This window comes from Strix aluco, chromosome 3 (assembly GCF_031877795.1).
Source record: "Strix aluco isolate bStrAlu1 chromosome 3, bStrAlu1.hap1, whole genome shotgun sequence".
Taxonomy (NCBI): domain Eukaryota; kingdom Metazoa; phylum Chordata; class Aves; order Strigiformes; family Strigidae; genus Strix; species Strix aluco.
In genome coordinates, this window is record NC_133933.1 from 63,841,600 (window position 1) to 63,866,523 (window position 24,924).

The 24,924-nt window shown below is 39.8% G+C and overlaps 1 protein-coding gene across 3 annotated transcripts in view; it reads left to right on the forward strand.

The window, feature by feature from the left end:
• The window catches only part of SYNJ2 (synaptojanin 2), a 68,351-nt gene that overhangs the window by 20,768 nt on the left and 22,659 nt on the right, over window positions 1-24,924 (forward strand). The window contains exons 4-13 of one of the 3 annotated variants that reach the window (XM_074818858.1): window positions 1,716-1,941; window positions 11,083-11,166; window positions 12,983-13,044; window positions 15,905-16,001; window positions 19,208-19,380; window positions 19,789-19,870; window positions 20,094-20,243; window positions 20,341-20,506; window positions 21,787-21,978; window positions 24,076-24,157. In XM_074818858.1, the coding sequence (XP_074674959.1) occupies window positions 1,716-1,941; window positions 11,083-11,166; window positions 12,983-13,044; window positions 15,905-16,001; window positions 19,208-19,380; window positions 19,789-19,870; window positions 20,094-20,243; window positions 20,341-20,506; window positions 21,787-21,978; window positions 24,076-24,157 (1,314 nt within the window). Of the gene's footprint in view, window positions 1-1,715; window positions 1,942-10,747; window positions 10,947-11,082; window positions 11,167-12,982; window positions 13,045-15,904; window positions 16,002-19,207; window positions 19,381-19,788; window positions 19,871-20,093; window positions 20,244-20,340; window positions 20,507-21,786; window positions 21,979-24,075; window positions 24,158-24,924 lie in introns of those variants that run through there. The other 2 variants (XM_074818860.1, XM_074818859.1) reach the window with 2 other exon arrangements.

The following is a 24,924-nucleotide window of genomic DNA, read 5'->3' on the forward strand; positions in this document are numbered from 1 at the left end:
TTCTTACACCCTCATTTTTGTCTTTTTAAACAAAAAGGTAGTCACACAGGAAGCACAGCTGTACTGAAAATAAACGAGGATTATATGATGTAGGTGGAAAAAAACTGGCAGAGTTAAATGTGGGTGGGCTGCTAAAATGTGTGATAAGTCTTGGGGCCCAAAGTAGGTGAATATTAAATAAGCAAAAATGTTCATAATGGATGATAAATAAACATGAGAGAGCACTTCATTCAGGCTAAATAATCTTTCTAGCTATGATGTGACTTTGACTGGTAAGATCTAGTGTTTTGAGTTTAACTCAGGAGAGAGATACATGAAACTTGCTTTCAACTGTGCTAATTATGCATCCCTCTGAAAAAGCTCACTAAGCATGTCAAGTCGGACACATGGCGCAAATTAGCTTTGTTCCAGTGGTGAAAATCCTAAGGTGGCAGTATCCCTTAATAAAGAAACAACCTTTAAAGTAACTCTTTTTGCCTGTACTGTCTCTTGAAACTTTTCTTCTTGGAAAAGAAGTATTTGAACTTTCCTTCTTTGCTGCTTCTGGCTAATGTAGAGTAGCCCTTGAAGAGGTTCCATTCTCTTATATGTTGTAGAACAGGGATGAACGGTGACAACATCACATTTAGGGGAAAAAGACGTTCCAAAGAAAATTTACCTTTAGGCAATCATGTGATATGGGAAATTTCAGACCAAACAATAGATTCTTGAGAAGAGTAAACAATGGGATAAATAGTTACATGATGAAAAGTGTCAGATGACCGTAGTTATATGCAACACAAACTGCCTGTTAAATGAACTGCAACAATAAAAAAATTCTACTGGAATTTGTCTGAGTGAGGATTTCCTCTGTGAGTAGAGTTAGGAGAAGGAGGTGGAAGAGATACCAAAAATTACATTAGAATGCTTTTTCAGTTACATATTTAGTTTAAAAATGTAAGAATGACTTGCACCTCTTCCAGAGAAATGCTGTACTCTAGAAGAACAACTCTTCAGGGGTTTTGCTATATGTTGTAACTCTTGTGCAGATCTCTTGTTGAGCAATAAATAATCATAAAAGGGATTTTCTTGGCCCTTATGTGTGACTAAAGATACATTTTGAAAAATGAAACAAGGAAAACCATCATAATAGAAGAGACAAGCATCACTGTTAACTGACATGATAGGTTTCTTGGGTTGTTGATCTTAAAATAAATTGAAGGTTAAAACAGACATTCCTCTTAATTTCAGTAGCACTTTTTGCCATACCTCCATTGACTTATGGGTCCAGTCTCTGGAAAAATTTTCCTGAAAATCTTGGTGGATTTTAAAAAGACTCTTCATCCTGTAGTGACTGCTAAGGTCTGGGCAGTACCGTTCAAAAAAGTAATTAGCTTGACAACACTGTAATTTGTGAAGAAGATTACTAAATATAAATGTATTTCTGGAGCTGAAAGAGGTGACATTTACATCTGAATGTATACAACAGAGGTACAAGATACAAGGACAGCACCTTGGTGGTAGCTGTGCTGTTAAAATTTGCCATGTTCTGTTCATTGTAGTAGTTCACAGGATTTCTTCCTGATATTTCCTGGTTTTGGATAAAGCAAAGGTACAACAGGAAAAGGGTAAAAAATAATTAATTGCTTAAATTAGTGATTGTTGTTGGGGGGGCACCTATTCCTGTCTGTCTTATTTTATTCAGTAATCTATCTGTATGTTGTTGAACCTTTCAGGAACCAGCTATTGCATGTGCCCTTCAAACACTACCAGGTGAACTGCTCTGACTGGTTGCTGAAAGTGATCTGTGGCGTAGTGGACATTCGCACTGTTTATGCTTCCCACAAGAAGGCGAAAGCCTGTCTCATCTCTCGCATCAGCTGTGAGCAAGCTGGAGTCCGGTTTCACATTCGAGGGGTCAATGATGATGGACATGTGTCTAACTTTGTTGAGACAGAGCAGGTAAGCGGATGTATCCAATAGCTTTGAATAATTCAGTCCACTCGAGTTTAATTGGGGCAGAATTTCCAACAAGAATTAAACAAGTTCAGCAAGCATTTTTTCCAAGAATATTTAGAATATTATTGTGTGACAGATGTATTTGTTCTTGCCTATTAAGCATTTCTTTGCAATCTGTTCTTTTTCTTTGTTTCTGACTTTTCCATGCACACAGTTTTCACTAATGCTTTTGATTTTTTTCCTGAATGTGGAAGTCTAGCCATTTGATATTGTAGTGAAATACAGTTATGGGTTTTTAAACCATTCAGGGATCTCTGTGTTTTAATTCACGCAAGATCAACATGTGTAACAATAAGTTCCTCAGTTGCATGAAACTTGCTTAGAATTATCAGTCACGAGGCCTGTGTATTAAAAAAAAGAATGTTTTCAAATCAGTTCCAGAAAAAATCTCACACTTTTATACATTCTGCATACATTTTAAAGTACACTTTTTCTAAAATTCATCATATTTCCCATGCTATAGAATGTTGGAGAAACTAGTTTGAAAGATTTTCTGTAAAGTAATGGTCTCCACACTTCATTTCTCTTTCATCCATTCTAAGTATCTCTGTTAGTCCATACCACCAGGTTTGCTGGGCTACCCATTGAAAGTCCCTTCCACTGCAGTGGCATAACTGTGTCTGTACCGATGTAAATGAATTTGATTAGGGATGCTGGGGGTGATTTTCAGCAAAGACAAGAGCTGAGATTTACTTCCGGCTCTAAGGAAGTCGCTTAGAATCATACAAAATCTTATGATCAGAAATACTCATGTTTCAAGTTACTCCTATCTGCTTTATTGGATTGAAGCCATCGCTTCTTTGTACAGTAAGTTTTTCAGCTATAAAATGAGGGTGATTATTAACTTCCTGCCTCACATGACTTTTGCAGACCAGTGAGGACAACATTTATGGAAGGTATGTAGTGTATGCTGTGCTATGGTGAAGAACTCTCAGCATTCAAATATATGGTTCTAGGTAAGAGGAAGCCACCCAGCAAAGGAGCTGTGTTCACTGGGAGTCAAATCATCTCTGGCTAGTAAAGGAAAGGGAGAAAAATCATCTTCTCAGAGTCAGGCAAATTCCAGTGCAACTCATTTTGGAAGAGACTTTGCTTTATATTCCCCTTTGTTTTGTGGGGGATTCTCTCCAGCGAGAGGTGGTATGACACAGTTTTTATACATACATGGTAAAAACCTTATTTCCAGCTGATTCTGGGACAAAATATATGGGTGAGATGCATTCCGCAGACTCCCTTGATTGATACAACCAAACAAAATAACAGAGTCAGTTGGTTTTATTACACATGGTTTAGCTTACTACCTTGAAAGTGAACAAAAAGCAGCAGATCCTGAAGCATCTGAAATTTTCTGTGCCAGCTGAAATGAGTGCTTTCTCATTCAAGTGTAATCACCTTTTCCTTTTTGAATAGAAGTAGTAATCACTAGCAGTCAGACCCATCATACAGAAATGGATGTCTCTATAAGCAGAATAGATAAATGGCTGGTAGTAATTTTCAATGAAGGACAAGGGTCTGCTCCTAAAATTTGGTTGCTCTCAGTGTCTTCTGGGCATATCTACAAAACTGTGTACGTAGTATAGATTGTTTTTGTGTGTGTTTTTATATGTGTGTGTATGTGGCTATATGTGTAGGTGCACATACAGTGGAAGTAGATTGCTTATGTGATGCTCATAAGGGGAGGCTGGTGAGACACCTCTATGTGACACAGTGAGTGTAGCATAGAGGTACTTAAGCTAGCTCTGTCATTACTTGTTCCAGAAGAGATATAGCTGTGTCACTGTAGGACTGTGCCTGACTGCTGAGGGTGGCATCCCCCCTCAAAAGTGCTCATACTTTAGCACTAGTGTTTCCTTATGGCACTGCATGAGTGTAGCGACTCACACTCAGTGCTGTCCTTTTGGTTATCCCACTGCATGAGGCAGGCATGCCTTCAGGCACCTGTTTGTCCAGAATCCAGCAGTGTTTGGGTACTTTCAAAATTTCCTCTAAGATGTTGCCTTGATGGTGTAGCTTTAACCTCTTCACCTGGTTCTGCCTAAGGATACATGTAGAGCTACTTGAGACTTGACAGTGCTGCACTGCTCAGCAGAATGCCTGGAGGAGTTGCAGACTGGTATTCCCCTGTCTGCTGGTGAGGTTTGATCCCCAAGACATGCTCAAAGCATGCACAGTGTTACACATGTGACTTTCTGCCCAGTGGTCAGAGTTGTCACTGGGGAGGTGGGTGGCTTTTTGTTCGTGTTCCTCCTTTTCCTGGTTTGCCTGCATTTGCAGTAGGCTGGCCTGGCAGCTTTCCACTTAGTGTTCAGGCTTCCACAAATTCTGCTTGTTGGATGCCAAACTATTCCCCTGCAGTGCTTGGGTCTCTAATGGCAGCCTCTGAAGTCTCTGCTAATAATTGTCTTTTGTGCCTCTGCTCCAAAGCAACTGCAAGTAAGTCCTGCATCATCTCACTCAAAAATGGAATTTTCGCTTGGAACTTGGGAACCGAAGAAGGGACATATGCCATTTTAAGTAATAATTTGGTACAGTCTGCTATTTTAGTTGAGTGCCTTCTCACAAGCATTAGTGCAAAGTATGTTACTCAGGATTTGAAGAATGTTCTCTTGCTGAAATGCAGAGGAAAGAAAATGTTAGAAAGGATTGTCAGCTTTCTTTCAGATCAGTCTCACATTTGCGGCACTGCACTTAGCAGTTGTCTAATGGGAAATAGTTCAGTTATCCTGCTCACTGGTTGGGTCAGAAGTAACTTATTCTATTTAATTATATTCCTGGAGTATATTATGTTGCAGATGATTAGCATGAAAAATAAGATGGCCTTTGCATCCCAGCAGAAAACTTGAGGATTGACTCCTGGTGAGTGGCAAAACAGTACTTGGTTGCTAGTGCTTCCCTTAGCTGGGGCTGGGTCAGGCTCTTCACAAAAACTGCTGTGTTTTGCTCCTGTTCAGCCAGTGGCGGCTCTGAAATGGGCGGGCTGAAAGCTTTTGAGTGTTTTGCAGTTGGGTAAACAAAAGTGCAAGAGTGAAATGGTTATAGGGTGAAAGGCTTGAGTAGGTTGGAAATTATAAAAGGGTTTGCAGTTTTCAAGTATTGTGTGTTTTTGTTTGATTTTTGTATTTAAAGGAGAAAAGAAGGTTGCTTTTGCTAATGGTGATAAACACTAGTTTTACCAAGCTGCATGTCCTAAGAAAGCAAAGTTGGGCTAACCACTGGGATGCCTGAGATCCAGTTCAAGCTGGCATCCACTTACCATTGGGAAGGAAGAGTCCTAGAATAAACTCTCGCCTACTTTCATAGTAGACTACTGACTAATCGCCTATGAGGTAATATCTTGGCTGAATAACATTTTGTTTCCATTTGCTGCAGCCTGTACAGTATAATGGCATGCTGGCTATGTGCTTTCATAGATTAATAGCACCCTAGGATTCTGAAAAGCCAGGACTTTTCCCCCCTTTATAGGAACTACTTCTTCTAACATTTTTCTGTTTTTAGAAGAGGGAGAAACAATTAGTCTTATCTCCAGGCAGCTCTTTTATGCATAGATGGTATGCTTTTGTCTCCCACTGAGTTAGCCTTGTGGCATTTTAGCTCTGCAATGAGTCATTTTTTGTGGGCTCACTTAACTGCTGTGACTCACAGTGTTTGAGAAGAAGGGGGAAAAAGTTAAATGTCTCACTTCACTTTTGCTTGTCAAAAAAAAAAAGCTACTAGTAAATCTTTCAGATACTTGATCATTTGGCTTGCATCTTTATAAAGAAAAAAGAAGAAAGAAAAAATGGTAGGAAACACGTAAGGAAAAACAAAATATGAAGGAAAGAGAAAAGAGGGTTTTTCTGAAATCACTGTAATGTGTACTTCCAGATTTGCTGCCAATGTTTTTTAATGGGATGGTAGCCCTTTCTAGTTGCAGCGTTGCAGTTAATCCTCGAATAGTTTTAAAATCAATCTGTTTTTCAGTGATAGCTTAAATGTTTCCCTTCACCCTTTCTTCCTCCCCTAGTAATCCCTTAAAGTTGAGATTGTATCACATTCTTTTAATTCTTTTCTGCTGATATCGTTGAGAAACAAGCATGCTTTCTTCATGTAGTTTGTGTGCCTGTCACTGTTTACATTTCAGCTCCTCCCCCAGTTATCCTCCACAGAGTCGCGCTAAACTCATAATATCTTAGTATGTGATTTACGGGGAACAACTCTAATTTACCAAAGATAAATGAATGGTTTCAGTTGTTCCCCCCTTCATGGAACTGTTCAATAAAGAAAATGGAAACCTTGACAAGGCATTAAAAGGAAATGCCTTGAATTTAGATTAACCTTCCCTTTCTTCCAGTTTAAGAAAAATATGTCAGGCATGGATTAAGAAAAATGATCCCTATTTCACAATAACTCCTACACCATGTTGGATATCTCTCCAGGAGAGGAATGGATGCAATCATGTGGTTAATTTATTTTCTGGATCAAGTTTTAGTATGGCCCCAGGCGGAGCAAAGAGGATTATTTTGGCAAGTACATCCTTGGATCCTGTGGTCTGAGCTAAAGGGACTCATGGAGAGGTATGTTTAGGCCATCTGTTATCCCTGCTCTTTGTGGATTGTGTGGCAGAGCTGGGGATCCCAGAACAAGCCATGTGATTATCCATTTCATCGTGGACTGTGTCTCTGTGGGCCCTTGAGTCTGTAATGAATTTTGCCGTTTGAAGTTGTGACTGGATAATTATTTCCTTCTAATGAAGCCGAGTGATGGAGATTAGTGAATAAATTATTCCAAGCAATGAATGGGCACAGCACGCTGGGCTTAGAACACCAGCTGGTTGACATAGATGTTTGCTTCTTGCTCAGAACCAGTACCAGTTTGCTTCATGCTCAGAAGCTTACTAGCAGTACGTGTGCGTGAAGCTTGTGTTACCAGGAAAGGTCCCTACATCACAGGAGCAAGGTCTGGCCCTATGCAACAGAAGAGAAAGATTGAAAAATGTCCTCTTGAATTGTCAGCACTATCACTCTTAATCCTGGAGTCAGAGAAAGAGACCACAAAAAGAGCCTAAGACAACAGAAGTTGAAAGAAAACCATGGCAAATTCGAACACCAGAGGTTAGAGGACAAGCAATCTATTATCAAGGCGAGGAGGTCCTTCATACGGGTTAAGTATCCGGTTGCTACTAAGTTGCGTGATGGAAAACTGCAGGAAAGTGTCTGAAAATTCATCCAGCTAACTGGATTGGATTGTTCTATGGGCCAGACCCTTTGAGATTAATGAAGTAGTCCTCAAGTGTTTTGAGGATTTGCTAGGAATGAACATTCTTGCTGGGACAGGTAGGCAACAACTTGATGTCATTTTGGACCTAAAACAAAAGATAAGACTCCACAATAGTTTTATGAAGCCCAAAGACAAGAGATTTAGCAGTATGTATCAACCCTAATGACAAAGTGTTGTCTAAAATGTATTTCTTGTCCATGAGTTAAGGAAAACAGAGGACAGGAAAATTCTGGAAATAGTGCTGTTTATTTTTCTTTAAGTTTCTTTTCTTAACTGCTCATCTTTTGTGTAGTGCCTTAGAATAAGAGAAATGGATCTGCTAGAGGACGGGGCAATAAAGTCAAAACTAGAACGACAAAGAAGTGGGACAGGTATGCGCTTGTTACACATGATATTGGGAACAAAAATGATAAAGGCTTGGAAGAATATGAGAAAAGAAATTCTGTACTTATTCATGCATAAATGCTGGAATTGCATAACCAATGAAGTTGGATTCTTTTATTTGTGTAATCTTAACCTGGATGTATTATCAGTGTTTATTTAAGATTTTAATAAATAGGGTTTCTTATAGTGTATATGGGTGTTGATTATGTCCATTCCTGAACTGGAAAGTCTTCTTAGTCTCAGTCTTTCAGCCTACTTGCTTAACAAGTCTGCTGGTAGGAGGGCTGTTGCCACTATTACTGTAAGGTCAAGTGGCATACATAGTAGAAGGTAATGTCAAGATCAGGGGTCTTGTTCCTTGGAGTGGTGAATGAAGGATACTGGGTTTTGCTGAAATTCAGGGAAAATTTGCATGGTTGTAATGCTTAATGAAATGGTTACAGTCTGTTTAGGAAGGAATGACTGGCTGAAAAGGGTGTTATTCTCCCACTCATTAAAAAATACTAGGTCTTTTTCCAATTCACTGGAAGCTTAGAAAAAAATGTTTTTGGATTCAGCTGGATCATGAGAATCAGGTGAGAAGATTGTGAAAGAGTACAGAATTGCCCCAGAGAACAGAATGATGAGCCCTGTAAGTGAAAAGAAAAAAAATATGTGCTAATGTGGCAAACTTTCTTATGAATGACTGTGCTGCAGAGGCCATGCTCACAGTTCAGAAACCTCATCTGATTTTCTAAATGCTACATGGCAATGTGCATAAAAATGACAGTTTCTTTAAAATTATCATAGGGGAGTTCTGCATCCTGACAGGGGAACCCCCAGCCCATCACATCAGGGTGTGGGCATCCTCTTTAGATCACAGGAATGATCCCCAAATAGTTCAGATTTATTTTGTTCTTGTTCAGTTCTCCAAATGGACATTTTAATAGAACAGAAAACAGTTAGAAGAGGTAATGGGTGAAAAACAGTGAACAGAAAATGTGAGTGATAGTACTGAAAAACATCTGTTAACTCTTGTGATGTTCAATCACCAATAAGTGGAAATATGAGCATCTGTTAATGCAGAAAGGCAGAAATGTTTTGTCAGTATTTTTCTTCTGTATTCGGCTTAAAGAAGGCAGGTTACGCATTCATGGTCTGTAACTGATGAAATAGTTTCCTTTTAAACTGTAACTCAGGAAGATGTTAAACTGCAGGCATTAAAATAATAATAACGACAAAACCAATAATAACATATTTTTTATTATTACTATCATTTGATATTTATTATTATCTTTTAATCGGTGGATCTAGAGAATTTGCAGCGGGACTTCTAAAAGAGCTGGCCAAAGAGATACTTGAGCTGTCAGTTTTTCAGTTAGTTATGGGAACAGGAATGTTCCAGAAGATTGTAAAGAAAACTGATCCTCTGTAGCAAGCTGTTTGAGTGGCCAAACTGTACTTCTTACAAAGTTTTGTCTGTATTCATCATCATTAAATGTTTCACTTTAACTCATTCATTGCTAAAGTGATAATTGTTGTCAAATTTTGAAGTGAGCTAGTCCTGATTTTTTATTGCATAGATTCAGGACCTGATCCTCATTTAGTATGAGTCAGGATAATGCTGGGGCTGTCAGTGGAGCTACGTAAATTTGCCTTACCTTAGATTTAGCTCCTCTGGGTCCGTGACTGAGTGAAAAGATGATTCAGTGTTTAGAAGTCACTGACTCATCTTGGTACAACCTGTCTCAGGGAGGATGTGATAAAGAGGAAGGTGGGCCTACTCACTCCTTCTGTAGTCCAACTGCAGGATGAACTCCTCTGAGCAGAGAAGTGCAAAGAAAAGGTTCACCAGTGTGTTGCCATGGTAGTTAGCTCCAACACTCAGGTACTGGCATGTTTAGAAAGCTTTACTGGGAGAGCATGTTTTAGAGCCATGTTACTCAAACTGAGGCAGGCCTTGCAAGAAAGCTTCTCTGAGCAAGCCTCTCTTGCAAGGAGTTGTGCTAGGATGTGATGCAACAGAAAAGGGGTTTTAGTTCATTGGTGTGAGGCTAGAAACATTGAAACATACAGTTTTCCACTATATCTGGGATAGCCATTATTCTAACACTGACATTGTGTCACTGACGACGCCTCTTAAATGTTTCATCTTAGTGAAATGGGAATGGTGGTAAGTGCTCTGCAAAAATACTGTAAAGATTAGTTGGATAAAGCTGGTGACAGAATATTTAAATACCCACCTCTCTGGTGTAGCTATACTTCTTTTCACATGTGTGGATCTAAAAATTGTACAGTAGTAGTGATTATAAAGATGAGAGGTCAAGGCAGATGAAGGCACTTCCCCTGAGCCACCCAGCCAACACATCTAGTGACAAATCCAAAAGCACAAACCACATTAAAGCTGTAGAGTAACCCATTTTCATGTTCTTTTCTATTTTGGGAGCTACTAGCCAGCTGGCAGCAGTTGTGCTAAATGATATGATGCAGTTAGAGAAGCAGCCACCTGGATGACCTGGATACCATTGCTCTGCAGGGCTGCAGAAGACTCATTGTCATGCATGAGATAACAGATATGTGTATCATGTATATCATGTATCCCTCGTGGAAAACAGCCAGGATTCCACTGCTAAGTATAGGCCAGGGGAGTGAGCTGGGCTTTGCACAGTTGCTCAGTGGTCATACTGAGTCTGAAGATAGTACCTTTTGTGCTAAGTTAACATATAATATAACGCTTTGCTGCGGGGCTCGTGGAGGGGGAAGGCAAAGGGGGAAATCAGTCTGTACTTTGCATAGATATGACTCAAAATCAACTTGTTAGCAGTGATCATAAGAATAAATACTAAGCGAGAGTTTGAGGTCTGGTTGGGGAGTTTGGAGCCTGTCGCTGTAAGCCTGGAAAAGAAGTAGATCACACTCTGTTCACTGTATCTCAGAATGGGAGTGGCGAAGCTGCTGGTTTCACTTGAGATTTATTTGGACACTCTGACAAGGCACAACATGCAGTGAATTAAGAAATAGTAAATAAAGCAAGAGATAAGCTTATCCTACACCTGACATTACCCGTCATCGGTCACAAGGAGCAATGACATTTTGCACAGTTTAATTTTGTGAGAGAGGCAGAGGGAGAGTATATGGCTGGTCTTCCTGAGTGTCTCCACCAGTAGATCAAACCCATCTTCATTGTGGATGAAAGATTCCTTCCTTCTTGCCTTTAAATTTTCTCTTATTTCTGATGAGTAGTGAATGGAATCTGCTGCGATGTCATGAAAGCAAATACGTTGTGCTTTGTTCCACTGCCTGTGAGACTATGGAAAAGTGGCTGAGCAGTAAGTGGATACAGTGAGATACAGCGTTTGCTTTTTTTACCCTTTGAGTTCAGTGTCTTAAACTGTCACCTGATGAAGGGGTCACAGACTGATAGATCTAACTGCAGAACTCGTTCCCTTTATTTTACGTTTGCAGACAATTTACTTGGATGATGACGTCTCTTCCTTTGTGCAGATCAGAGGTTCTGTTCCACTGTTTTGGGAGCAGCCGGGGCTTCAGGTAAACAAATAATCAGAAAGCCTACTTTACTTATCTCTCTTGCTACTTATAATTTAGAATTTACATAAAATTTAAGTGTTTTTTTTAAAAGACCTGCAAAGCTCATTCTGTGAAAATGCTGAGCTCTTTCATTTTAGGTTTACCTTGTAGGAATTTTTGTGTGTTTAGATAAACAGAACTAAACCAGACAAATGGCTATAGTTAACTGAAGTTTAACATTTTCATGTGTTTGTGTGCCTCTACAGGGAACTATTTGTAAGGGACTGTGTCCTAATGTAAACTGAAGCTTACAGCAATACCTTTGTAACATTTTTAGTTTGATTTGGAATAATCTTTTCTTCTGAAATGCCCAGTTGGCTTGATGATATTGACTTCCACAATAAAATCGGGTACCAGGAGCTCCACTGGAGTGCATTACCTTGAAACAAAGTACAATGTCTGGTTAGTGTGTTTGCTAGTTTTCAGTCAAAAGGGTGATGATGATCTAATCTGATCTTCTGTAAAGCAGAGATGTAGAGTTTCATCAGAAGATTATTGCTTCAAGCCTAGCAGGTTACACATGGTCTGTGACTTACAGTTTATATACAGTTACAAGCTCAAATAAGAATCATCCTAGCACTCTGAATTCTCTTAACAGAGGGATAAGCAACTGGAATGAGTATGCGTGTATATGCATATATGTTAGTAGAGAGAATACATAATATAACTGGGTTATTTGATACTTTTTTTATCATTAAGTGTAGCACCTAGGTACCATTCAGAACTACTGGATTTAGTGCAAAAGGAAGATGACTAAAGGATCTGTGGTGTTGTCCGTTAGTACCATCCAGTGCAATACTTGCTTCTTTTTATAAAGCAGGTCTGTCCTTGTGGTTGTGCACACATCCTGCCCATAGTGTAGCTGTATCCAGCACTGTTGTTCCATATGTTATGAAGCCACAGAGCTTTTCCCCAAGTATTTTTGGCTGGTGCACAACATCTCTAGTTAAACTGAATTTTCAACTTTTTGGTAGGGACACAGTCTGCTTTTTTGCCTAATCTGGATTAGATAATGCATCTTTCATCTATATTGGTGAATACTCATAACTTTTATTCCTTGGATGTGAGTGTGCTGGCACTGGTGTTAGAAAGAATTGCAGAAACCAACCTCATGAAAAACAAAGGAAGATGATGAAGTACAGGAAACAATGCATGATCCTATAAATAATTGGCAGTGTAGTTTTTGGAGAGGAAAGAAGCCCTCTGCATACTGTAATAGCAGTAACTAGCATTCAAAAGGAGCTTGAGGACTATGGTTGACATCCATATTAAAAGTCCTATTTGATGGCACAGGATTTCATCCTTCATATTTTCAAAGGACTGTTCTGATGCTTTTTAGTTTCTGTAAATAATGAAAGAGGAAAGAACTCAGAACACACAACCCATGGAATTGGCATAACTTCAGCCTTTTTTGCCGAGGGAAGGGCAGGAAGAATGCTGGGCACACAGCATACTTGTGTGAGGCAGTGCGGGATATTTGCTAGCAGAAGCTGGTGAAGGGATGTGATTTGTTTGGCCATAAAAAGATGTGTAGGTATCCCTTTGCTTAATGGTAATTGTGTTTTCACTTGTAATTGTAAATGTTGTCTAATAAAAGCTGTGGCTTTTGTATTAAGGATATTATGGGTGTGGGTGTGTGGAGTCTGTTAGAGGTGTCTGGTGCTGTTAAAGAGATATTTTTCTCTGAAGGAAAAAGGGAGACATCTAGTGATTTTAGGACTCTAACAGTTTAAGAAGTTATTTCTCTCTTTCTTTTCCTTTCAATATTTTATTTCAGGTGGGTTCTCATCATCTAAGGCTTAACAGAGGTCTGGAAGCTAATGCTCCTGCCTTTGACAGGTAAGCTTCATTCCACTTTGGCAATAACACAGCAGCCTGGAATTTAACCAGGATTCCACAACTTTATGCCTTCCTAGTAAATCCTGAGAGATGTGAAACATTTCTCGGATCATGTAGCCAATCCCCCAGGTGTTGCAGATTATTAAGTGGGTTTACTTAATTTAGTCACTTATTTTTGTGCATTTTCCTTTCTGTTTTCAATGGTAATTGAATTAATTTGGTCTCCTGGCTTGTTTCTGAAAAAGCTAAGAAATGCTGAGTGATATGCAAAAGGAAGGTCTGTGTAACCCTTTGTGAGCCAACAGATGTGAATTTACACTTAAGGTACACAGAACACATGTTCTTTACCACTGTAACCCAGGTAATTAAAAAGTAAGTGCTGCTTCCACTCCATTCTGAATTTGGTTTTCTCCTCATTGTTTTACTGCTATACAGAAATAACAGTGTCTTATTCTATGATCAGTGTTGTATGATGTTATCATGCTTATGCTTTTCTACTTTCCCCAAAGACTGGGTTGTAAACATTTTTAAACCATTAAGACTCTGCTTGTCAGCTGGAAGCTGTAAAAAAAGCCATACATTAGCTTGATTCCTTTGAATGTCTGACTGTGAAGTGATATCCTTTAAGGGCAAACTCCCATGGATATCTGTGGGAACATTGCCTGAAAAGAACATGAAGAATTTGGCCTGTGAGAAATTTTCAACTTGCAAGTGCCAGGTCATGTGGTTAATTTCGATTTTGGCTTGGTTTTGGCAAATCAGAGTTTATGTTGATTTTGGTTAAGACCTCTTAATTCCTTGATTTCATTTACTGCAACTGTTAGTAAACATGACATTAGTGACTGTTAATAGTTTTGCAGCACTGAAGACCTCAAACAGGGATTAGAATCTAAAGGGACTACACACCATCGCAGTCCCTGCTCTGAAGGGTCTTAGCCTACATTCCAAGGTTTTAAAGGCTCTTAAATCCTGCTGAATTCAAATGCCTGTGAGACTCATGGTCTTGTGGTCATCTGGTGCCATGATAACTTGCCCTGCCGGCGTCCCCGAAGCTCCATCTTAGAGGCTTGCATTCCGCATCAGAGATAGTTTATATAAGAAGAAAACAATAAATTATTCATCATCCTCTTGTGCTGCCTAAGAAATTGAGAGTACCTCAGCAAGAAGCAACTCCATAAGACCATTTAGCTCAGGGAATCTTTTCTCTCTGATCCTGATGCAACTGGTGAATAGCATTCTTGCAAGAAACATGAACATGAGGATCAACTTGCCTGATTCCTTCTTTCCCTTGCGCACAGTAAAGCCTTTAGATTAGATGAAGTTAGGGATCTCTCTGCTTACAGATCTGCAAAAGACAGTCCTTTGAAAATGGGCAAGGAATAAGCAACTGCTGATATGGAAAAAGTCACTGAAACTTAATCTGCTACAGCTTTTCTCATAGTATTAGAGTGGATTTAGCCTGTTATGTTTAACCATCTGATAGGTTAATGTGTTGAGAAGGCACTGTGAGAAGCGAACGGTGATCTTGCTAGTGGATCTTTTTTGTCCCCTCTCCTTGAGAAATCCTTGGGGAGCTCTGCTTACAGTAGTCAAGCAGGTGACCTGAGCTTCAGCAGTTTCGTTGTAAGGAAGCAACATTAGCGGAGAAGTAGGATCTTGATGCTGGGATCAGAGGGGTGCAAATGTATGGAAGAGTTGGTGTACAGAGAACTGGTTGCAGAATTAGGAACATAAATAGCACCAGAAAATATATTTAGCCATGTTTCTTGAAGGCCATGTTGATAACTTTTTCTTTCTTTTCTCCCCTTCCATGGTTTTCTGTGTGGCTTATTTCTGGTTATGGGATTTAAAGGTGCATGCCAGAAGATGTGTGCTTGCTGTTTTTTCTGACACTTTGCCATTGCGTGTTGCTTTGCAGCATGTAATAGCTTTTCATTTATGTGAGTGTTTATTTTATTTTTCTTGCCTATTTCTATCCAGCTTCCTCTTAAGTACTACTACAGTGTTGTTAGTACATGATGGAAGATGCTTTAAGATATAATTGTTTCTTGATGAGCCAGCACTGCTTCTGTAGCACAAGCATGCCAACTTGAAAAAAATTTATTGAGGGAAGAATGGGTGCATCTGCATCTGGCTAAAAGCTCTTGACTTGAGAGTCCCTAAATGTCAGGCTTTGAGAGGTTGGGGATATATGCCAAAAAATCCCCACTTTACACTTGTCCTGTTTTGTGTTTTTCCTGAAGAATCTGGGCCATGCCACTTGGCTAAAAGGACCTTTGGTCTGATCCAGCACAGCAGTTCTTACGATTACTAACCTTCCTGCTTAATTAAATTTGAGAGTGAATGTCTCAATGTTGTGGTAGCTCAGAGATGTTTGAACCCTGTCACCTGTGACATGTGTATTTGTGTCTCTCTGGCCCTGGCACTGGAGTTTTAGGCCCCATTGCTGCTGCTGACTCTTTGTAGGCTCAGCCCTGCAAGATGCTGGGCAATTCCTGTTGAAGTGTAATATGTTTTCCTCTCCTGTTGTCTTTCCTCTGTAGTTCCCAGGCTGACAGCTAAAAGGTGGGAGCATACAAAGGGCAATATCAAAGCTAACAGTGGCATAAAAGATTTGGGACCTATTTCCTAAAATACTTTAAGTTCAGTACAAAATACTGTGTCCATTAATTGCATATTTTCACAATTTGTACTTTAATAATTGATTGCAAGGAAACTGAGGAAGATGTCTGTAGCTGCTGTGACTGAAAATTTCTGCTGGATGCAACAACCAGTGATCTCTACTTCTGTATTTTGAAAAAGGTAGTAGGCAACATAACATGGTTTTGTTTAGTACCTATTATGGTTTCTTTTGCTGTAGGCATATGATGCTTCTGAAAGAGCAGTATGGAAAACAAGTGATTGTTAACCTGTTAGGAAGCAGAGGAGGGGAGGAGGTGCTCAACAGAGCTTTTAAGGTAAAAGCAATATTTTATTTTATTATTTTTTTTTTTTAAACTGCTGATTTCCCCTGAGCCTCCATGTTCTTGTTTCCCTTCTGGCTCAGTAGGTGATGAATAGTGTATCTAAAGAAATTATGTTATCTCTTTACTAGATGTTACATAGTGAGAGAATGGTGCTTCATAGTCTTATGGCTTAATTTCTAGCACTGGGTATTTCTTCACACATTTTTGCACTCTCTGTTTAACCACACTTTAAAAAAAAATGCCCTAATTCTCGAAAGAGTAGTTGACATTTGCAAAAATCAATTGTGGTCAGCTTTGTCATAGTATGTAATCACCTATGCAGTCAGGTGCCTCATGGGATTGCCAGAACTGCTTGGGGGCCAGGCCCTGACCCTGGCTCACTAAGCATAAGCAAGCTGTCTTGCTCTGATTGTAATGGGAAATAGCTGTCTTGCACTGATTGTGATGGGAATTGGCTGCCTGAGCACCAGATGACAGCCTGGTGTATGGAGAGAGGTTTTCCTGGCCCCTAAATGTCCCTAGGCACAACTAATACCTGAAAGCAAGGATGTCAGGCATTGTAGAACTAAAGCTGCCCTGAGTTCTAGTGCAGTATTCTCATGGCCAGATATTAAAATCTGATGTGTGCTTGAAGCCACAGACTGGCACTGAGTGGGATTTGCAGCAGTGCAATAGCTGCCTGAATCTGGCTGGAGGTTGATGGAGGTCTGCCTCCTAAGTGCCTGTTGCTTTAGAAATCTGACACAGATACTTTGGAGTATATCTCCCTAGGAATAACATGAAGAATGGTTGAAGTACACACCTGTAGTAAGTGTTACATATTTATAATTGGTAAAGAATGCTACAACAGTTCTAAGTTCAAATGTTTACTGTGGGAAACTAAGCAAAATGAAAATTGTAGTTAAATAATAGTTCCTGATTTGTTTCCCTCTCTGTTGGAATAATGTACTCGAGACAAGGAGTGTCTTGAGGTTTTTAGCAGGTTTTTTTGTGTGACCATTTCCTCCTTCTCCAAAAGAGCTGGGGAGGACTATCAGCTTCCCCAGTGGAAAGTGACAAAGTGAAAGTCTCCCCCTGTACAGAATATGGCCAAAGAATGTGATTATGACTGAAGCTTGCAAGGCAATGAGGAAAGTACAGAAGTGAAGTCTGGTCCTAGCTTCCGTTTTCAGCTTCTTACTGAATTTCCGCATGACACAGCTAAGCCTCTATCTTGGTTTCTCTATCTTTAAAATAGTTTTTATAGTTATTTTGCAAAAACACTGAAATTTAAGGGTAAGAGATAATCAATTCTGAAATGCTCAAATAACTTATGAGGATACAAATCTGACATTTCGTGTGAATTTAATACTGGTATTTTATCGAATTCTCACATTCTTAAAGACCATGTTCTGGCCATATCATACAGCCAGAAATTAGGTCAGAAACAGGACATCTCTCAAATAAAGACCTTGCATTTGTTCATTTAATTTAAATAAAGATATGTTTTGTTTAAACTGCTAAACTTTATCCCTGTTTAAAAAAAAATAGTTATTAAAGCACTCTGAGCTGAAAGAATTTAAACTGACAGCATTGGAAAGTGGAGTTTTGTACCCATTCAAAACAACGACCTCTTGGTCTTTTCTTTACCTTTGTGTTTTCATAAATGGATGTTTGGAAAGAATATATAGTTAATTTTTACTTTGATTTTAAAGGGCTTGAATTAAAAATAAAGTAATTCTTAAGGGAACAATGAGGAATTAAACCTTTTCTGTCATTAGTTTATTTCTTTGTTTCTCCATCTTCCTTTGCTTGTATTCCTTTTTCTTCTCCCAACTCTTGCTGCAATCTTAGTAATTCTTAACAGAGTTGGTTCAAAATACTCTTGTGATTACTGCTGCTGGGTTTTCTTCATCAGAATGTCACCACTACCATTCATTTATGCAGGAGGAACAAATGAAAAATTGTAATTGACCAACTTAGCTTCAACTGTTACCTGAATCAGCTGTTACCAGACCAAAAATCAACTCTTCCCAGTAACGCTGTTCCTCTCCTAAGCATCCCCTACAACAGATGTAATTATGTTTACAATAAAAGCAATGCTGTAGTGTAGAGTTACAAAGACTGTAAGAATGATTTACACTGAGGTAGCGGGTAAATGTCATCCTCAAGTGCATTACTAGTGCCAGCAGCTGTAAAGACAAGTTGAGGTGTCAACAACAGAGAAGTGGATACCCAGTGTTTTGGCTTTTGTAACAGTGTAATGAAATATATTTTGCACATCGCTCCCCAAACACTGTGTGTGATGCCTTTACATTTGTTTCTGCAGGGAAGGCTTAATGGCTTACTTGAAACAATTATACTGGTGTAGCTGCTGCGTGTACGCTTTTAATGTAATTTCAGAATTGTGTCACAATCTAAGTGGAGCAGAGCATCCATCTCTTGGGATGAGAATGCAGGAGGGAAGGGAATAGACAGAGACTTTCATAGTTAGAGTTAATATAACAGTTCTTTCTGGCTTTGTCATGGAGAGCAGCATGTATTACTGCTGTATCTATTACAGATACCTTAATGAAATTTGTGATGATTACGGAAATGCATGTGAGGTCATGGAAATTGGAGATGAAATAATGAGGCTATTTGTGTCTTTCACTTTGGTGAAATAAGCATTTTATAGTATGTTTCCTGGGATATCACCTCTTTCTTACTTCTTCACCAAGCAACCTTTACGTAAATTTAGGGCCATGTTTTCCCATGTCTTGGCACTTCAAGAATGGTTAAAAAATACACCCATGCACTGTTATGCTCTTCTACCTTAGGCAGCTCTGGACACCCTTCCCACCAGGGTCCTGGTCCTGAGCCTGCCCAGAACATCACTATTGCTGTACACCCTCACGCACAGAGGTAGCAGCCCACTGCTGCCTGCCACTAGCCAAGGCACAGACAGCAGCAATTCTGATGTATACTTTGCAGGTACAGTTTGAGTTCCCCTGCAGAAAAATTAGAGTCTAACAATCCAGTTTACTTTTGAAAAGAAAACAAGTAGGGAACTTCAGTTGCTTTTTTTCATGTCTGGCCTTTCAGAATTCCCTATGAACTTTGCAATATTAAAAAAGTAATAAACAGTCAAAGTTTAATAATGGTAAAAGCATGCTGGTACCAATCCTTACACTGTGGCTTGAGCAGGATTTGTTTTCCTTCCTTCTATATCTGAACAGAAACTGCTATGGGCCTCTTCCCATGCAGCAGACACCCCCATGATAAACTTTGACTACCACCAATTTGCAAAAGGTGGGAAAACTGAAAAACTGGAAAATTTGCTGAGGCCTCAGCTGAAGTTGCACTGGGAAGACTTTGGAATCTTCACAAAGGGCGAGAATGTAAGTCCACGGTGAGTGTCCCTGCCCCTCTGTCCCAGCGTAGCCAGGCACCTCCTGTCCTGGCCTTCCCAGGTTTCTTGCTGTGTTTGGACCATGACTGTAAATTACCATCTTGAAATACAGTTTTGAGACAAAATGTAGTCTTGGTGCTAAATAGATTATTTGGTTTAACTGCATCTCCCTTGTTTGCAATCTGCAAAATTTCCGGTGAGTGGATTTGCTGATACAGTGTTGCAGACGTAGTCAAGTAAGTAGACATGTTAATGGAACACGTTATGCACAATGTGCTTGCACCATCAAAATGTAGGTGGGTATATTCAGGCTGAACATTTGATGATCTTGTTCAATCAACTCATGATTAGATGTTATTTTAAAATATACCTTTTTTCCCTCCCTCCTCTTGTGTGTGGTTACCAAAGTCTGCAGACAGGTACTTTTCGAATGAATTGTTTGGACTGCCTGGATCGTACTAATAGCGTACAGTCCTTCATTGCACTGGAGGTAAGTTTGTCAGAGGACCTTTCGTGGATGCCTGTACTGCATACATTGTCTGTTCCGTGGGAAAGACAGGAAAGAGGGCATAAGCCTCAGTTATACAAGTCTGTCTTGCCAGCTTGATGGTACAGAATGGTGCTGGCTGGAATACTTAAACTGAGGATAAAAAGCAAAAACACATTTAAGAACAATGTTTTTGTTGTTTTTTCTCCTTCTGTACCTAATCCAGATCTTGCTTGCTCAATTAGAGAGCCTGGGGTTGAACTCTAAATCTATAATTGAGCGCTTTGTGGAATCCTACAGAGTGATGTGGACTCTCAACGGTCATAATCTGAGCAGAGTATTTACTGGCAGTCGTGCCCTTGAGGGGAAGCACAAGGTAAAGAAAAATGGCAAAACTGTTTATTCACAAGTAAGGAAAGATGTCCAATTTACTCTTCAGTGTCACTTGCACTGATGATTCCTGTCTGGTGTAGGTTGGGAAACTCAAGGATGGCGCCCGCTCTGTGTCTCGCACCATTCAGTCAAATTTCTTTGATGCAGTAAAGCAGGAAGCCATCAAGTTGCTGCTCATGGGTGACTTCTTCAGTGAGGAATATGCAGACAAAGGCAAGATGCTTATGGACCACACTGCACTGCTGGGTAAGGCTAGTGTAAATCCTTCGCTTTTCTTTTGTGTCTGTTTTTAACTGTCAGATATAAGTAATCGCACCCTTTTGAAAAAAATCAATAAATAAGCTACCTTTGTCCAGATCTATTGTCTAAAACACTGCTTTCAAGTAACCATAGCACAACTCTGTGTGTTTTAATTATACTGTGATTATTTCTCATATTTTGCTTTGAACTTCTGAGTGTGTTTATCTGCTCTTTGATGATCTCTGACAGTTTAGAGGAGTTGGACCAGAGGGAAAGATTTTAGGGCTATATTCCCAGTCTGGTCCTATCTGAGTTTGTCTTGAGGATGTCTCTCGAGCTCAGACTTTTTATCTCCTTATTTTTGGCCTGCAGTTTGCACATGCTTTTAGCCATTTGGATCTTTAAAGGTACACTTACATTGTTATGTTGGTTCATTCCCTGCTTTACTCCAGGCCCCTGATATTCCACAATATGTACACATTTGTTTGCACATATCTAAAGTAAACCAACCTAGCTCTCTCTGAGAAGATACTTGTGTGCAAAATATAGAATAATAGCACCAACAGCCAGTATCAGGTGATCAGTTTGTTCCAGAGAACTACTGGATTTTAATAGGATAAACTTGAACCATTCAGTGCCACTTCAATCCTGGGGCTGTTCCCTGATGTGGACCACAAGGAGAATATAGATAGCTTCTCTATGCCTGACCACCAATGCAAATCAGGTAGTTAAAGATTAAGGTTACCTCAGTTGCTCACACAAAGAAAGTACACAGCTAATTTTCTATCCTCATCAGAAATAAGTGAAGATAACAGTTTCCTGTGATAAGTTCTGACCGGGCTAGAGAGGCATGACAGTGCTAGATTTGGGCTGATGTGAGACTCTGTGCAGCGCTCTGCCTTTCCCTCCACACTCTAAACTTCTTAGGGCTTCAATTTAAGTCATAAGTTGTGACATGCTTGATAATTGTAGGCTAAATTGAAGAGATTGAGGAAAAAGAATTTGCTTATTACTTGAAGAAGTGAAGGAAAACGTATGCTGAAAATGAGTGACCAGCCTTTCACAAGCTTTCAAAGGGTGCCTGGTTTCTGGAAGAGAAATTGCTGATGTTGACCCCAGTTATCTTGTAGTATAGCCATTGGAGTTATTCCTTAGCTTTTGTGTTGTTGCTACTAGGGTAATGTCATTATTCCACAGTGACTGTGTCACTGCTGTCTGTAAGCTTTCTGTCCTTTCAGCACATTCTTCTTTTATATACCCTCTTTCTCTCTCCCCTCTTCTGTTAGTAACTCCAAGTATTTTGAAGGCCATGTCAGAGCGTCAGTTTGAATTCACAAGCTTCAAGCATGTTCGTGTTGCCACGGGGACCTGGAATGTGAATGGGGGGAAGCAGTTTCGAAGCAACATCCTTGGTACCAGCGAGCTGACGGACTGGCTGCTCGATTCTCCCAAGCTCTCTGGAGTTTCTGAATTTCAGGGTAAGACATCACAGTCAAAATGTGTAAGCAATATTTGCTGGCATCTCTAGAGACAGTGAGTAGGGACACAAGATTTGACCAGCTATTCCTTTCAAAGGCAGTGCATCTTGAGGGGGCATTTTCTTTCAGTTCCTAGGAGTGTATTCAGCTCCAGGTAGACTTGTGCTGCCTCCCTGCAGCAGTGGAATGGTGTGAAGGGCTCCTGACAGTCAGAGCAACTCCTGAGTCTATACCATGTGACTGTTTTGAACCTTCAGCAGGTCAGAATTCAAAGGTCTCTTTCATGCCATCGTGGGGTGTATCTGCCTATTCTGCATCCTATATTTCATATTCTTCAGTTTCTCTGTTCTTCATCGTGAGTGGGAGCTACGTGCTCAGGTGCCCTCAGAATGTCTCCTTAGTCTTTATCTGGAGCTAAACATATCTGTATAATCTAGTCTCTGAGATTGTCTGGCAATGTTATTGTCAAAGCCTTCAGACAAAAAGATTTATATTGTTGAAGGCAATTTCGTTTTTTTAGCAGTACAGAAAGCTCTTGTGCTTGTGGCTTGCTTAAATTGGCTGTTGAATTTCTTATTTACAGAACAAGGTTAGGTATTATAATTGATTTACAGATTTTATTAAGGAAATTGAAAAGTGAATGTTCTGTCATTTAAAAATTGAATGGTTGCAAAACTACAGCAAAGCCTGTGCTTTCATTGTTACAGTGGAACATTTAGCTTCCTGCGGTGCATCACAGGGATAGTTCTGTGCCTAACCTTGAAGCTCATCAATTCGTTCCTCAAATCCTTGGCTACTTAAACATTGTCTTGTTTGAACCCTTAGTGCTTGAGTGCGTGGATATGTGATTAGGTGCAGACCACTGTACTCTGAGCAGCTTAGTTAGGTGATTGGTCCAGTCTATTTCAGAAACAGTTTAGATGTGTTAGCACATAGCTAAGCCCATGATATTAAAATTTGTTGAGAGCTGTCAGAACTGGGAGAGCAGAACTACGTGGTATAGGCAGTCATAATGCGGTAGGTCTAAGCAGCTTCTGGAATAGAGCTGAGTTATGTGAACAGGTGGAACTAGGGTATGAACATGGAAATATCTGTGTTTGTGGTAATGTCAGTGCAGTGCCTACACAAATGGGTAAGTGTTCAAAGACAAATATCCAAAATTATTACTGGGAAATACACATGTGACAGTGCCTGTCATGTTAAGCCAGTAAAGGAAGCTAGCTGTCCTGTGCTAGTTTCATCCTTGTGTCTACAGAATTGCTGCATATTTTACTTTTCTTTCCATTCTTATTTTCTGAGGCAGATCTGATTTAGGTTCCTATGGTTGTCTGCTGTTTAGGTTTTCATGTTGAACTAAGTTACTGTTACCTTGGCTGTATGACAGTTTAAAAAAAAATAAAATCCCTTTAGGCAGTGGACAGACCTGATGGGTCAACAGATGCACTTCACACTGTTGTATGCGAGCATTTATCTTTGTTGTTTTACCAGGGTAAGATCCACAGGCCTAGGCCAGGGAAGGGAGGGTCACTGTGCTCTAGAGTGACCTGACCTAACTTTAAGTGAGGGTGATCTAAGAAGGACTCGGAAGAGAGAAGATAAGAAGAAACTTTGAAGGCTTCCTTAAACTAGTAGGTAAACTTATTAAAGGCATTGAGATGAAAGTGACATACTCGTGTGTGGACAGTAAGTTCAGTTACAGAGGAATCAGTGTCAAAAAGGAAAAGCATGTTGGGTAAAATGACAAGTGGGTGAAAGATGGTGGGTAGTGAGATCTTGTGGCTTTAGTGATGAGTGGGGTGAGGGAGAGAGAACATTGAATATTTTCTCATCTTAACATTGCTACAATATAATGCTCTGAACTGCTTCCTGCAAGAGAGATGGAGACCAACTGGTGGGAGAAAAGCAGGAAAAAATTTCAGAGGAACTGCAGGGGTTGTTTTGTGAGATTAGATTAAAGGAGCTATGAATATGTATAGCTTGGCAGGGGATACACAAGATAGAACTACAGGAATGATCTCTGACAGAAATTAGAAAACAAGTCATCAGAAGAAACAACAAAATAGTAACTCTTGTATGACTTTTCCCTCTTGCCAACAGATGAGAACTGCCCTCCTGACATATTTGCAGTGGGATTTGAAGAGATGGTTGAATTAAGTGCAGGGAATATTGTGAATGCCAGGTAGGTAAAAAAAAAACAACACCCAAGAATAACCAAAAACCCACAACTCAAAACAACAAAAAACCCCAACCCCAAAAGTGCATCCTCTTTCCCAAAGGAACCAGCCAAACAAAAGTCTCCAGAGTTGTGGGGTTTTTTTTATGGTCAGATGTGTAGAACACTTCCTTTCAAGTCGGTTGCTTGTAATCATAGCTGGAAATATGTTTACCATTAACAAATGGCACTGGGATGGTGTTGAAAGTGCTGTTTCTCTGTGAACTTCTGTACAGTAGAATACATTGTCTTTTCTAAGTCTGCTAAGTCTTTATGTTGGCAGAGAAGAATTCTTGTGGTTGACATTGATTTAACACTTGTCCTTAAACTAACCCTGTCTGATGTTGGAAAAACGTGCTCAGTGATTACAAACGTAATTGGCATTCATGTGCGAATTCTAAAATGAACAAAATGTCTCTGTGGCTAATTGTATTTGTGAAAATTATGGCTAGAGAAGGAGTTAAAGGCAAAGCCTGAGACTGGCATGTCAGCATGCACAGTAGGCTGCTTTGTATACTGGTCCTTTTGAATCTGTGAACACAAGAAATCTTGCAGGTCATGAGAATGATGTGGATTTTTGTTTTTATGGTTATGATTACTACAATCAGGTTCCAGTTATCCCCAGTGAATGGGGCTATCAAACATCATGTGAGCATGGATCTTTCTAAGCATAGTAGACAAAATCCCTCTTGCGTCCAGAAGCAGGATAGCTGTATTTGTGCACTGTGCCTGGG